A 13,256-nucleotide genomic window follows, 5' to 3' on the forward strand; every position below is an offset into this window, starting at 1 on the left:
AATTCAGAGAATGTTGGCTGTACCACAGCACCTCTGCAATCAATTACAACGTTCTACATAAAAACGCAAGTCTATGTGATGGAAGAACACAATTTGATTGATATGGAAAGGAAAGCCTACTCTGGCAATCCCTTGCTTACGTCAATCTTTGGAATGCTGGGGGATCAATAATTGAGGGCTTTACATTGTGCTTGATCTATATGGAAGGACAAAAGATTTGAATTACTGCAATTAAATTCCAGCCTGTAACACGCCCCCCGATATTCATTATTCTAAACATAAACCATCCGAACCCCTCAATTAGGTGCCAGCCTGCAAAATTTCCAGATATGTACATAATTCTATGAATAAGCCATGAGAACCTCTCAATTAGATTCCAGTCTGCAACTCCTTCCTGGTACGCCATCATTATATTATATAAACCAACTGAATCCCTTGCGTTGAATTCAAGGCTATGACTAATTCCCAAGTATCCATATTCTATATACAGACCATTTGGACCCTCTGAAACCTTTAAACAGTGGCTTGGTATTAGCAACAAAGTTACATTTCACTATGAGTAATACTGGAAGAGACATGGCAATCTAAGTGATGGAAGAACACAATCTGATCTACAAAGAGAAAAAAGCCTACTTTGGCAATCCATTGCTTATATCAACCCCTTGAATGCAAGGAGATCAATAACTGAAAGCTTTACATTGTGCTTGATGTACATGGAAGGACAAAGCTCTCCTTCCAAGGTTAAAAAATTAAGGTGGAAAATTTTCTGAAGCTGTATAAACAGCAAACTTTGCAGGGAGGTTGCAAAGGAGTTTCTAGCCTTTAATCCCAACCACCCCCTTCACTACTGTAACTTGGAAGAAAAACAAAGCAAGTCTGGTGAAGGGTACCCATTCCATGTGGTATGAATATCTTTTCCCTTTATAGATGCTGACTGATCATCTGAGAATTTAAATGCTCTGTTTTTAATCTTAGATAGTCAGTCTCTGCATCTTTTCATTATTAGATCACAGTCACTTGAGCCTACTGAGTACTAAAGTTTACACATATATCCATTCCTTCCTTCTCTTTTGGAATAGAAGATATAAATTCTCCCCTCCTAGTCTGGCAGCTGAAAACCTTTAAGGGTGTTTTTGCATTCTTCTTTACTGCCCAAAGGAATTGCTGGTGTGACAGATCAAGTTACAGAATCGCCAGGCTGGTACCTTGGCTGACACCATCTGAAATAGCGGAGGCAGGAGAAAATATTTTCAATTGTTACATTCATGTTATTCATTTGTGCAACTTTTCACTAAAGCTTTATTGGTATATACTGGTTAAAATCTTGAAAGGAGGAATGCCTGGGAACAGAGGCCCGCAGTACATTTGGTAGACAAAGAAGTAAATATGAATACCTGCAGAAAAATGTGTTAAAGCTAGCCCAAAGTTACTCATACACACAAGTTCCATTAGTCTCAATCTCCCCCTCTACCAAATGACTGTTGGAGATACTATGGCCAGACAATACATAGCATTGTCAAACCTTAGATGTAGCCTTCTAGATAGTAAGCACTATGCCCTTGATATTCTTGCCCACTGCAGAAAGAGAGCTGCAGCAATGGGTGGGTTTGCACCATTCTCAGTAACAGGTTAAGAAAGTGGCTTTCTTTTCCATGCCCTTGCTCCTACTTATCCTGGACAGCGCTTCCCAAAACATGGGGAATTACATTGGGAAATTAATTCAATAAAAATGAATGAAGTGAAACTGGAGTAATATCAAGCAATCAAGGGGCTCAACCTGGCAGGCTCACTCAGCAAATCTGCCAATCTGGCCAAGTGCAGCAATCCACTGGCTGATCAGAAAAGGCAAAGACCCTACAACAAACAGGCAGGGCCATTTCCTTCAGCCGTAAACTTCACTAATCTCCAGAAACCATGCTGAAATGAGCTGAAAATGATCGCTTGACCAAGGTTATGCCTAGTGTAAGCAGTCAACCTAAGATAACTGAATGTATCACTGTCCTCCTCCTCCTCTAAGCAACCTGTAATAAATCAGATATAAAGCTGTCATAAATTATATGTGTACATGCAGTTAAAAGTAAAATGGCTTCATCTGATAAATCTGTGCATGTGCCTTTATTTAAAATCTCTGCACAAAAAAAATCATGTGGACTGTATCTTCTCAGTTGGTTTTGCATTAAGCCCAAGGTCCAATTCCCAGTCATTGCTGGATTAGTTGAGCTCAATCAGAAGAGGAGGGTAAAGCATGGGCAGTGGTGTGGGAGGTGACTAACAAATGGTATCTGAGTGTTTTCCAATAGCCCACTGAGAAGTATTGTATGATTGAATAATTGAGTGTCTAGGCTCACACAAGTTTATAGCCTCTTGGGCACAATGGAAAGGTGGAAAATCGAGGGAGAAAAATATTTTGTTCCTGTACCACCCATATTTCACTGTCCTTGGGATTTTGGATTGCCCTACCTATCAAATACTATTATGGAACAGCATCACCATAAACATTGCAGCCATACCAGGAGAACAGCTGTTCCCACCCTCTCAAAGAGACATGAACAGTATTGCCAAAACCACTTACATTCAGGGACTTTTTTTAAAATCCAGAGAAACACACTGGGTTTACGCAAAACTATCTGCACTCACCAGCATTGGGATCCTCTCCTTTCAATGTGGCCAGTCGCTTCGATATCTTTAAGACTTGCTCTGTATGCAAATTGTCCTGCTTCAGCTCAGCTGTTGCCTGGTGCAGCAGATTGCTTTTCTCCTCCTCCAAGCGTTTGGTGTTGACAGTGTCACTGTTGAAATTATGTGGATCGATTCCTTTATTCAGGTCATTCATTGCACCATCTATACCCAACACACAAAATGTTGCACTCTGTTATGTGTTGCTTAGACATGGGAGAATGAATCTGGCACCTATAGCATCTGTTCCTTTACACTAACGCAGCCACCACATCAGGCTTAAAAATGGAGTCCAAGAGGCGCATGCACATTTCCAATCCAATGGTCCATTAAATACCTATGTTTTTCACCTCAAATATTTTATGTGGCCACATGTTCCACACTCCAATTACTCTCTCTGTAAAGAATTTTCTCCTTATTTTTTATTGATGATTTTATATATATATATCTCCTCTATTTTTGTACAGTGCTTCACCAAGTACAAAATATGAAGGTACAGTCCAGAGTGGAATAAAAGATCTTTCATACAACTTGCCTTCAATGCCAGAGCCATATTTTTGGTCTATGGCTGCTTCTTCCGACATTTGTTTGAAGAGGTCATTGACTTGTTCTGTTTGAGTCCTGTTATCAGGAGCCTGATAATTCTACAGCAGAAAAGCAAGGTTCAGTACATCTTGCAACACAACTTTGCAGACAACTAAGTAACTGAACTTGGGATGTGGTCAGCTGTGCCTTTACATCTGGGAAAGAGTTCCAAATCCAGTCCAGGCAGCTGGGATGTACACCTCATTATGATTTATAACTGTATGGGTTCTAATTGAAAATGACCAGGCATTCTTAATCTAGGTCTTGGAGTATAGCTGCACAAGTTAACATTGATCTGATAAACCGAGAGAGAGCATAGTACAGCTGCAGTGGGAAATGGGTAAATAGCACAACAGAGCAGGAGAGGTCACTCAGTCTGTTGATACTAATGGGGCACAACAGAGTGAGTTTTCCTCTGCTTCGAACAAGACTATTTCCCATCGACAAGTGTGATCTTCAGTGCAAAGAATATACTGCCAACATGAGCAATAAATAGCTGAACTACATACTAACTGGTACAATAAAGGACCTCACTCAAAGCATTACCACAGAAAGCAAGGCTCAGGAAGGCTCACCACAAGTGAGAAGTTCTGATACGTACAGATATTTGGCCTTGGGCTCAACTCTTAACTGATATTTACAAAAGACAGACTTATCACCGGTCATCAAAATTAACAAGGAATTTGTTGAATTTCACTTCAACAATATTACTCAGGATTGGAGACAAACACAAACAATTTCGGTAACTAAGTGTCGTAGGAGTCTGTGGTTATTTAATGGGTTCAGAAAAGTCTGGGGAAATTCACTTTTCATATTAATCTTGACTAAACAGAAGCAAACAAACAACAGATTCAAAGCTCTTCACATGATTTAGTGCCTAAGAACACTGACTACTCATCACAGGAAACACTAGAAGGTTACAGAGTAAATCCCCAGCCTGTGCAGACCCAAGCTGTTCACAGTACGGCACAGTGAGATACAGGCTCAAATTCAGGCCCAGTCAGTAACTTTCCAACAAATGGACTTAAATTTGGCCATTTAGTGAGGCACTGGGGGAACCACTAGGAACCATATGGGATCCTCTCCATCCTGCGTTGCATTTCCTGCCACTCCATTATGCAAAACCTCAGGGATAGATAAAAAAAAGCAGCATTCATGGAAAAGTCACAATATTAAGTGTACTTCATTCATTTCTTAACCATTTTCTGGCAAAATGTATGCTTAGTTGAGCCTTTATGCCAGAATTAACATAATACAGGCCAGTAATCTGCATTTCCAGAATAGTACAAGGAAAGACCAGGTCCTTACAGGTTTGGGGGCCTGTGAAGGTGGTGTCTGGCCCCTTAACAGGGCTAACCTGTCCTCCATCTCCATCGTGGAAGGTATGGGTCGCAGGGGGTCCTTCTTCAATGCTGCTAGTCGCAATTCAATTTCCCCCTGAGAAGGTATAGATTCTGCAATATAAATGAAAATATCTAACCAGGATGTGACTCAATCTATCCCATCTATGGGTTGCAAAGTTATTTTGACATTCTGAGTAGGAATCAGTCCTGATAGGTAAACCATGGACCAACAATCATGATGATATTCAGCTTCTTTTCTCTAGATTGGTATTTTTACATCTTGTACTCAGTGTGAGGAAAAGAAAATAGTTTCAATTTGAACAAAGGAAATTCAGGGTGATTGGCTTATGTCACGACAGTGACTACACTTCAAAATGACTTCATTGTCTTTGGGATGACTTAAGGACATGAAAGGTGCTATACGAATGCAAGCTTTTCTTTCTGATTTGATAGAGGTATTTAAAAAAATCAGAGTGATTTGTTCCAACAAAGCAAGCCTGCTCCACTCTGCTCTGAATCCAGCCTTAACCCCGAAATCAGGACTGAATTGCAGCAGTGTGTCATTGCCATTTTCCAGACAAATCATCCTTGAGGTTTCTCTGTGAGGTTAGTACTCTATTAGGGACAATTATTTGTTGTGAACAAACAGGCACCATTGAGAATTTAAACCACCCAAAACATTGTCTTTCAGCCCTCTGGGGCCAGGGTAAGATCCCATTAATCTTGCGTGTTATTTTGAGTTCAGCTTCCTAAGGTGAAAGGGCAGCTTACAACTTGTTGCTCTCTATAATTTCAAACACAAAATTCCTCAAATTTCTCTTGAAATGACAAATATACTGGAATCAAAAAACCCCTGAATGGTCCACAGAAAGTTCTGTCCCAGTCCAACTGTAAGTTTACTTATATATAGTGCAGTATAATCAACATAAGAGACTGTTAACAAACCCCACTTTAAAAAGGGAGAAATTGCCCAAAAAGTAATGTTAGATAATTAAATGTAACTACTATGAAATCATTGAATGATATAGCACAGAAGGTGGCAACTTGGACCATCATGCCTGTGTTAACACTTTGATGTGGAGATGCCAGTGTTGGATTGGGTAAACACAGCAAGAAGTCTTACAACAGTAGGTTAAAGTCCAACAGGTTTATTTGGTAGCAAAAGGCACTAGCTTTCGGAGTGCTGCCCCTTCGTCAGGTAAGTGAGAGTACGACAACAGATGAATGAACACCGCTCAACAATCACCAGGTAAGAGTGTTCTCTTCCTGTTGGGGAACACTTCAGTGGTCACGGGCATTCAGCCTCTGATCTTCGGGTAAGCGTTCTCCAAGGTGGCCTAACACAACACATGACAACGCAGAGTCGCTGAGGAGAGACCGATAGCTAAGTTCCACACACGAGGATGGCCTCAACTGGGATCTTGGGTTCATGTCACACTATCTGTAACCCCCACGACTTTCCTGGGCTTGCAAAAATCTCACTAACTATCCTGTGTGGAGACAATACACATCTCTTTAACCTGTGCTTAACGCTCTCTCCACTCACATTGCCTGTACCTTTAAGACTTGATTACCTGTAAAGACTTGCATTCCAACCATTATTTTGTAAATTGAGTTTGTGTCTTTATATGTCCTGTTTGTGAACAGAACTTCCACTTACCTGATGAAGGAGCAGTGCTCCGAAAGCTAGTGGCTTTTGCTACCAAATAAACCTGTTGGACTTCAACCTGGTGTTCTAAGACTTCTTACTGATTCTTTGAAAGACCTTTCAATTAGTCCCACACTCCTGTCCTTTTCCTTAATCCCTGTAAAATTATTCTCTTTAATTATTTATACAATATCCTTTTGGAAGTTATTAAGTTTGCTTCCACCACCCTTTTAAGCATTGTAATCCCTGCCACATCAACTTCTGTTTCTTTTGCAAATTACCTTAAATCTGTTTAAATCCTCTGGTTACCTAGCCTTATAGCACTCAAAATGATTTCCCCTTATTCCTTTCTCAAATCCCTTTATGTCTCTGCAAACCACTGCTCACAAAACTCCCAAACCAGCATGTGTAAAGCTCTGAGAGATCCACTAGTTACAAAACTGATTTGAAAGACTAGATACATTCTCTTGGGCCCCAAACAGCCAGTTGAGAATAGTTATTTGTGAATTGTGTTTTTTGAAAAACAAAAGTCTAATTATGTTCCTTGTAAAACGTTTTGGTTTATAATGTGTTTACTGGATTGAGATGGTTTCTAATCCTCCAGGCTATTGATTCCTTGTCCCCACTGGTGGGATTTTATTTTGATTGTTTACCAAAGATAGCAGGTATCACTGACAAGAGACATAAGTGCAGAGATTTCTTCCCTCCAAAAGCTACCACTGGTGACAGTGCAAATGCAAGTCTCCAATATGCCCAATGACTTGGGAGTCCCAGTACAGGATTCTCTTAAGGTTAACTTGCAGGTTGAATTGGTAATTAGGAAGGCAGATGCAATGGAAGCATTCATTTTGAGAGGACTAAAATACAAAAGTAGGGACGTACTGTTGAGGCTTTTTAAGCTCTGGTCAGACCACAAATGGAGTATTGTGAGTAAATTTAGGCACCGTGTCCAAGAAAGGATGCGCTGGCCCTGGAGAGGTTTACAAGAATGATCCCAGGAATGAAAGGTTACGTGGATAAAGTGGGAGAATGAGGTTGAGAAACTCAATCAGCCACGATTGAATGGCAGAACAGACTTGATGGGCTGAATGGCCTAACTCTTCTTCTATATCTTACAGTCAATAAGACTAGGCAAAGACTGGAAGTAGAAATCAGGGAAAGTGACAGTCATGGGTCACAAGTCTCTGCTAACGCAGCTTTCTTACTGCCAACATTGTTAAAATGGCATTGCACACGCACACAAAAAGGTTTGCACCATACAGCAACTCACCTTTTTGCTGAATATACAATGACTTACTTTGATGTCAGAGTAAGGAAATTATAATCTTTTGATCCAGATGTGAGGATATACCAAGCTTAACCAGAGGTTCTACAAAATATTTATAGAGATATTCAGAGATTTCCTTGACTTCCATTACATTTAGTGCAATAATTCTAGTAATTAACAATGGTACTCACTTGGTTTGCTTTCCTCCTTTAGCTTCTCCAGTCGTTCAGCAATGGCTCGGTCCTCTTTGGACAGACCTCGGTACTTTGAGGCTATGTTTGGTGCCTGATTAGCCACCCTTGCAGTTTGTTCCTGCTGTTTAGCCTCGAAAGCAGCCACTCGCCTAGATCAAAGACCCAGAGAAAAGCTTCAAAGGGGTTTTATCATAAGAGAAATAGTCTACACAGACTGTTCATTTGTTCAAAGACACATACCACATCCACAAAAGGCTCAAATTGTCAGCAGTTAGTACTCAAGACCTTCTTGGCATCAGTGCTGTTACACCAGTTCCATTGGCACTTGGAAGCAACGAAGTAGTATTCCCTGTAAAGTAGGAGATTTTCTAATACATCTGACTATAATAATGCTCAGTAAAGGCATGACAACAGTTCTCCATGCCAGTTGTACAGTATAATGGCCAGGAAAAATGGTGAAAAGGATATTAGGGTAATGATATTAATAATTGTACCAAGCTTTGAGTCTTTTAAAGATAAATTAGCAATGTTCAGCAACCCACATTGGGTGAATGTATTGCATTGTACAAACTGGGAAAGATGATTTTGAATTGTGAAGATACCAGTGCACCATGTGTTCTTGAGCTCAGTGGCTTGGGAAAGCCTACACAATTTTTAATTCTAACTGTTATTGAATGACCTTGCTGAAAAGTTTACTTACGAGAATGTACGAGGACAACTGTATTCAGTTAAAATGCCACCCATGACCAAACTGCCTGCCAGACTCACAGCTGCTCACATACAAAGACTAGACAGAACTGCCACCATTAATGGGAACCATTCACCAGCAGGGATCAATACTTTCAGGACAGAATGAAGAAAAAAAGTTCCTTTCTTTGGGTCTCCTAAACCAAGCATGTATCAAATGGCACCTTTAGGAAAGTGATTCATTATACTATTATTGGCACACAGAAAGAACCCTACTGTAAGTGGACTTATCTGTTTAACCACTGAACCCATATTATACGAGTCTCTCTGTTTTGAGGATAGAATGGATGTAATGAACAGAAATAAGGGAAGGTTTGATAAAGTAGACAGGGAGAAATTGATCTGGCATGAGGGTCACTAACCTGAGGACACAGAAGTAGTTAGCAAAAAGCCAGAGAGTTGGGTGGGAGGATCAGGAAAATGTTGTTTTACACAATGAGTTGTTATGATTCAGAATGCACTGTCTGAAAGGATGATGGAAGAAGACCAATCGGAATTTTCAAAAGGGAACTGGATATTGACCAAAAAAGCAAAACTCTGTAGTGTTATTGAGAGCAATAGAGTGGGATTAATTGTTAGTTCTTTTGGAGAGCTGGTTTAAGCACAGTGGGCTGAAAAGCCTCCTTCTCTGGGTTCAGTGGTTGGCTATGGGGGAACAGCGAGAAAAAAACCCAAAAATAATTAACATGGACTAATCAGTTGTACACCCTCTCCTAAGACTTTCGTTCTGAATCTCCAATGTTGTTGAGTTTCAATATCATTATGGAGAAGCAGGAAGGGAAGATGGGAAGAAGAGAGCAACGGAGAAATGATTGGTGTTAAGTTGAGGCATTTACCTCTTGCACATTTCCAACCCAAAAGACTGTACTATCCTTATCCCATAGTTACCTGTTGGTCACATTACCAACAGGATTCAGCTAAAAGCTGAAACTACAGAGTCAAAGAAGCCAAATAAGTTATTCAATTCACAATCCCAACTATAGAGGACACAGGTCAAATCCATTTTGGGAAGGGTAAAAAGTAACACAAGGGAAAAATAGTCTCAGGTACAAGCTTCCTTTCTTGTAACAGGTCTAGGAAGTGAAAGATATGTGAGCAGAATCTCTCCAGCCATAAGAATAGCAGGCAAGTTCTGCGACAGACTGAAGAGTGGTTGAGCAGTGAAATACTGAAAGATTAATCAGGGGTGGGATTTTCCAGCCACAAAACCAGCGAATCCCATTGGAGTTCAATGGACCTTTGCATGGTCCACCCGCCTGCCCGCTATGATTCCTGTGGCAGGTGGGATGAGAGAATTTCCCTCCAGTTTTGTGAAAGCTGTTTTAGAAATGGAAAAAAAATCAAAGGAGACACCAAGGGCAAGAATGTTAAAAGGTGACAAAGGTTAAAGCCAAATATAATTAATTATTTAGATTTTTGAGAGAAATTAATAAACTGTCTGAAGCACTAAGAGAATCATTTTCTAATTAACAAAATCTATCTTATTGAAATAAATTATACACATGGTGTGTAGCAAGGGCAAAGGAAGTGAAAGGATACACCTGGTGTTGAAGATTGTGTAAAACACTCCAGATTTCAGCATTCACACCTTGCTAGGTCACACAGCTCATCCATTTCCACTGAACAATTTTTAATAGGGATAGGGATAAAAGACAGGTAAAAGGAGTATTACTCAGAAAATAAGTTAACAATGAATACAGATAGTGGTTCTTACATCACTTCTTTATGCTTGCGAGATTTAGACAATCTATCAGCATCACGTTAAGCAACTAGAAGCATTCCGTCTTCGACATAGAGATGTATCTGCAACATCAGGTGGCAGGAAAATTTTCCGAACACCAAAGTTTCTACGAAGCTGCATACATGGTATTGATAGCTTGCTGATCAGAGCTCAGCTTTGCTGGATTGGTCATGTGACTCACATGGAGGATTCTAATATATCACAGGCACTACTCAATAGCTGTTGTTCGTTCATCGTCATCAATGAGGACCTCGACACCAGTAGCCATTTTGAGGTGGTTGCAGTGTGTCCGAAGATGACTGATCAGGCCAATTCAGGCATGGAATGTCTTCGCACATATTGGACAGACTTGTGTAGACACTGTAGTTGTTGCACTGGTGGCCCTGGACTTGCGCAGCTCGTGCTTCTGCTATAGTGTATCCAAAAGCGTGCGCACATTCCAAGCGCCAGTGGTGAGCAGTGTCACCTTTTTTTGTGTTTTGTTTTGTTTGTTCAATAGCTAACTGATTAATGGAATCCTCACCACAGGATGTCCCAAACTTAGATCTAAAGACAATCTGAAAGTCAACCTCAGAGGCAACCCTCATGGGATAAAATACCTTAGCCAGACTCAAACGTTGTCATCAGCCGATTTCGATATTTGAAGAGAACAGAGTCAAGTGCCTTCAGGGCAAGTGACTGCAGTGCAAAGCCAATGCTTATCCATCTCTTCAACACTGACTTCTTTTTTGTATTTATAATTATGCAAATCAAAACCTGGTCTAATGTTACACAAGATCACGTCAAAATAGATCGTAAACCTTTTTCAGTTGAACACTAAATGGGAGAATCCATCAACGTTCTGGAAAGTCTACTAGAATCATAGAATCCCTACAGGACAGAAGGAAACCATTTAACCCATTGACTCTTCACCAATTCTCCAACAGAGCATTGTTCCCAGGCCCACCCCCCAACCTATCCCTGCATTCTCACACATTTACCCTGCTAATCCCCCTATCCTATACATCTTGGGACACTAAGGGGCCATTTAGCATGGCCAATCCACCTAACCTGCACATCTTTGGACTGTAGGAAGAAACTGAAGCACCTGGAGGTAGCCTCCACAGATGCAGGGAGAACATGCAAATTCCACACAGTCAGCCAAGGCTGGAATCAAACTTGGGTCCCTGACACTGTGAGGCAGCAGTGCTAAGCACTGTGCAGCCCCACTACTGTTCCTTTGTCAGCTAATCATTCAATGATACCCTTCAGATGTTACTACCTTCCTTATGATAAAGGTTGTGTAGTTCACAATTTACACTGCGTTGGAGAAAGTAGACACTACAATCATTTAGTGTCTACTGCTACTAAAAAATACAACCTACCAATCTAGAGTTGATCTTTTAATTAACTACTCACCTTTTGTAGTTCTCTGGTGGAGACCACCTTGCAGCACTGTCTTGTTTCCCAGATCTGTGAAAGAATGAACAAGTATTCTCTTTAAAAAATCCTCCTTTCTCACTATTCTGCTTTCATTTCTCTCCACATTAATGTACTACTTCTCAGCTGGAAGGATGAGCAATAGCCTTTCTCTTACAGTATTGCTAACCTTGTCTGTGTGTGAGGAAGTGTCACCCCTTCATTGCAGAAAGGCAAAATCAACATCTGCAGAGCAGTCAGAGGCACGTGTCTAAACACACATGGTTCAGCACACTGATACATCTACCCAAAACAGAGCTAGGTTGCCTGTAACGGGTGCACATGCAATTTAAAGATAAACACTATTTAACTCATTCACAATGCACTGCCATGCCAACGGCCTCATAGCATGAAGTTCAGTGGCTATAGGATGCTTCGATGAAACGGAATCTTTAGCATTGACAAGCTGAAGGCACATTGTTTAATTTCTTGCTTCGCCCTGTCTGTGCCATCAAGTGATGAGACTAATAATACAACTTTAAGTTCCCAAGTTCAGCACAGTGAACTCATTTCAGTTCTCTATGTGTCCCTCTCTGCTGTGATATCATTAACTTTTGCTCTGGTGACACTATGAATAAGAGGTCAGTTCATTAACTTTCTTGACTGTTCAGATTTTATTTTGTCATGGATAAATGTGATTGTTAGTACATGCGCGTGCTGCTCATTAACTTTTGAATACCTTGTGAGGATTCCATGACACTGTCTGCAGACTTTTTGCTGTGTATTTCCACAGCGAGGGACCAAAGTGCTGTAGCTGAGACATGATGAACAATATGCATGGCCACAGTTCTTGCACCCAAGCTGCCAAAATAAAACAAAACTTTAGTTAAATTCCTACAGTTATGGCATCAGAGGACTGGAGAATTGCAAATGTTACACCCTTGTTCAAGAAAGGATGTAAGGAGCCAGTCAATTGTGCTTTTGCTATCTCTAAACTCAAATATTCCAATATTCTCGATGTTAACCTCCAATATCCAAACATAATCACGTACATCATGGTGCACATACCCCATCCATCTCCATCCTCAATGAGTTACAGCTTGTTTCCCAGTGTATTAAGGTATTGAATTTATTTTAGCTTCATTAATTTCAATATCATCATTAATATTATTTTTACATAACAAAGATCTTCCATGTCCTCAACCTCCCCCCAGCTCTCAATCTGTGACCTTATCTAGCCCAACAGTCCAAAGCATATTCTTCTGTTTTCCAAATACATTCTGCATCTTCTCCCAATTTACCCCCCTCCCCCTCCTCTTCTCTCCCCTCCTGGTGGCACAGCCCTCAGCAGTTCCGGCTCTCGAATTCTCAGCCTCTTCCTCATTTAAACAAAAAAAACCTTTCAACCAAGACCTTCCTTTCTCTCTCTCTTAATGAACTGCCACGTTTTCCACATTGAGACACAATAAAAAGATATGTTGTGGTTCCACACCATCAGCATCCTTTGAATTTAACTAGAAAACAATTATTAGTTAATTTGACAAATACAGTGATTCTCATAGAATCCCTACAGTGCAGAAGAGGCCATTTGGCCCATCAAGACTGCACCGACTCTTTGACAGAATCCTCTGCCCTAGCCTATCCATGTAACCCCACA

The 13,256-nt window shown here is 40.6% G+C and overlaps 1 protein-coding gene across 1 annotated transcript in view; it reads right to left on the reverse strand.

Moving 5' to 3' along the window:
- Positions 1 to 13,256, reverse strand: part of zfyve19 (zinc finger, FYVE domain containing 19) — a 31,774-nt gene that overhangs the window by 18,061 nt on the left and 457 nt on the right. The window contains exons 2-7 of the mRNA XM_080202989.1: positions 12,339 to 12,460; positions 11,600 to 11,653; positions 7,711 to 7,862; positions 4,570 to 4,715; positions 3,212 to 3,320; positions 2,638 to 2,841 (exon numbers count right to left, since the gene is read on the reverse strand). Of these exons, the coding sequence (XP_080059115.1) occupies positions 2,638 to 2,841; positions 3,212 to 3,320; positions 4,570 to 4,715; positions 7,711 to 7,862; positions 11,600 to 11,653; positions 12,339 to 12,460 (787 nt within the window). The remainder of the gene's footprint in view (positions 1 to 2,637; positions 2,842 to 3,211; positions 3,321 to 4,569; positions 4,716 to 7,710; positions 7,863 to 11,599; positions 11,654 to 12,338; positions 12,461 to 13,256) is intronic.

Source organism: Carcharhinus amblyrhynchos, chromosome 14 (assembly GCF_965287045.1).
Source record: "Carcharhinus amblyrhynchos chromosome 14, sCarAmb.v2.hapA, whole genome shotgun sequence".
In the NCBI taxonomy this organism is placed as follows: Eukaryota; Metazoa; Chordata; class Chondrichthyes; order Carcharhiniformes; family Carcharhinidae; genus Carcharhinus; species Carcharhinus amblyrhynchos.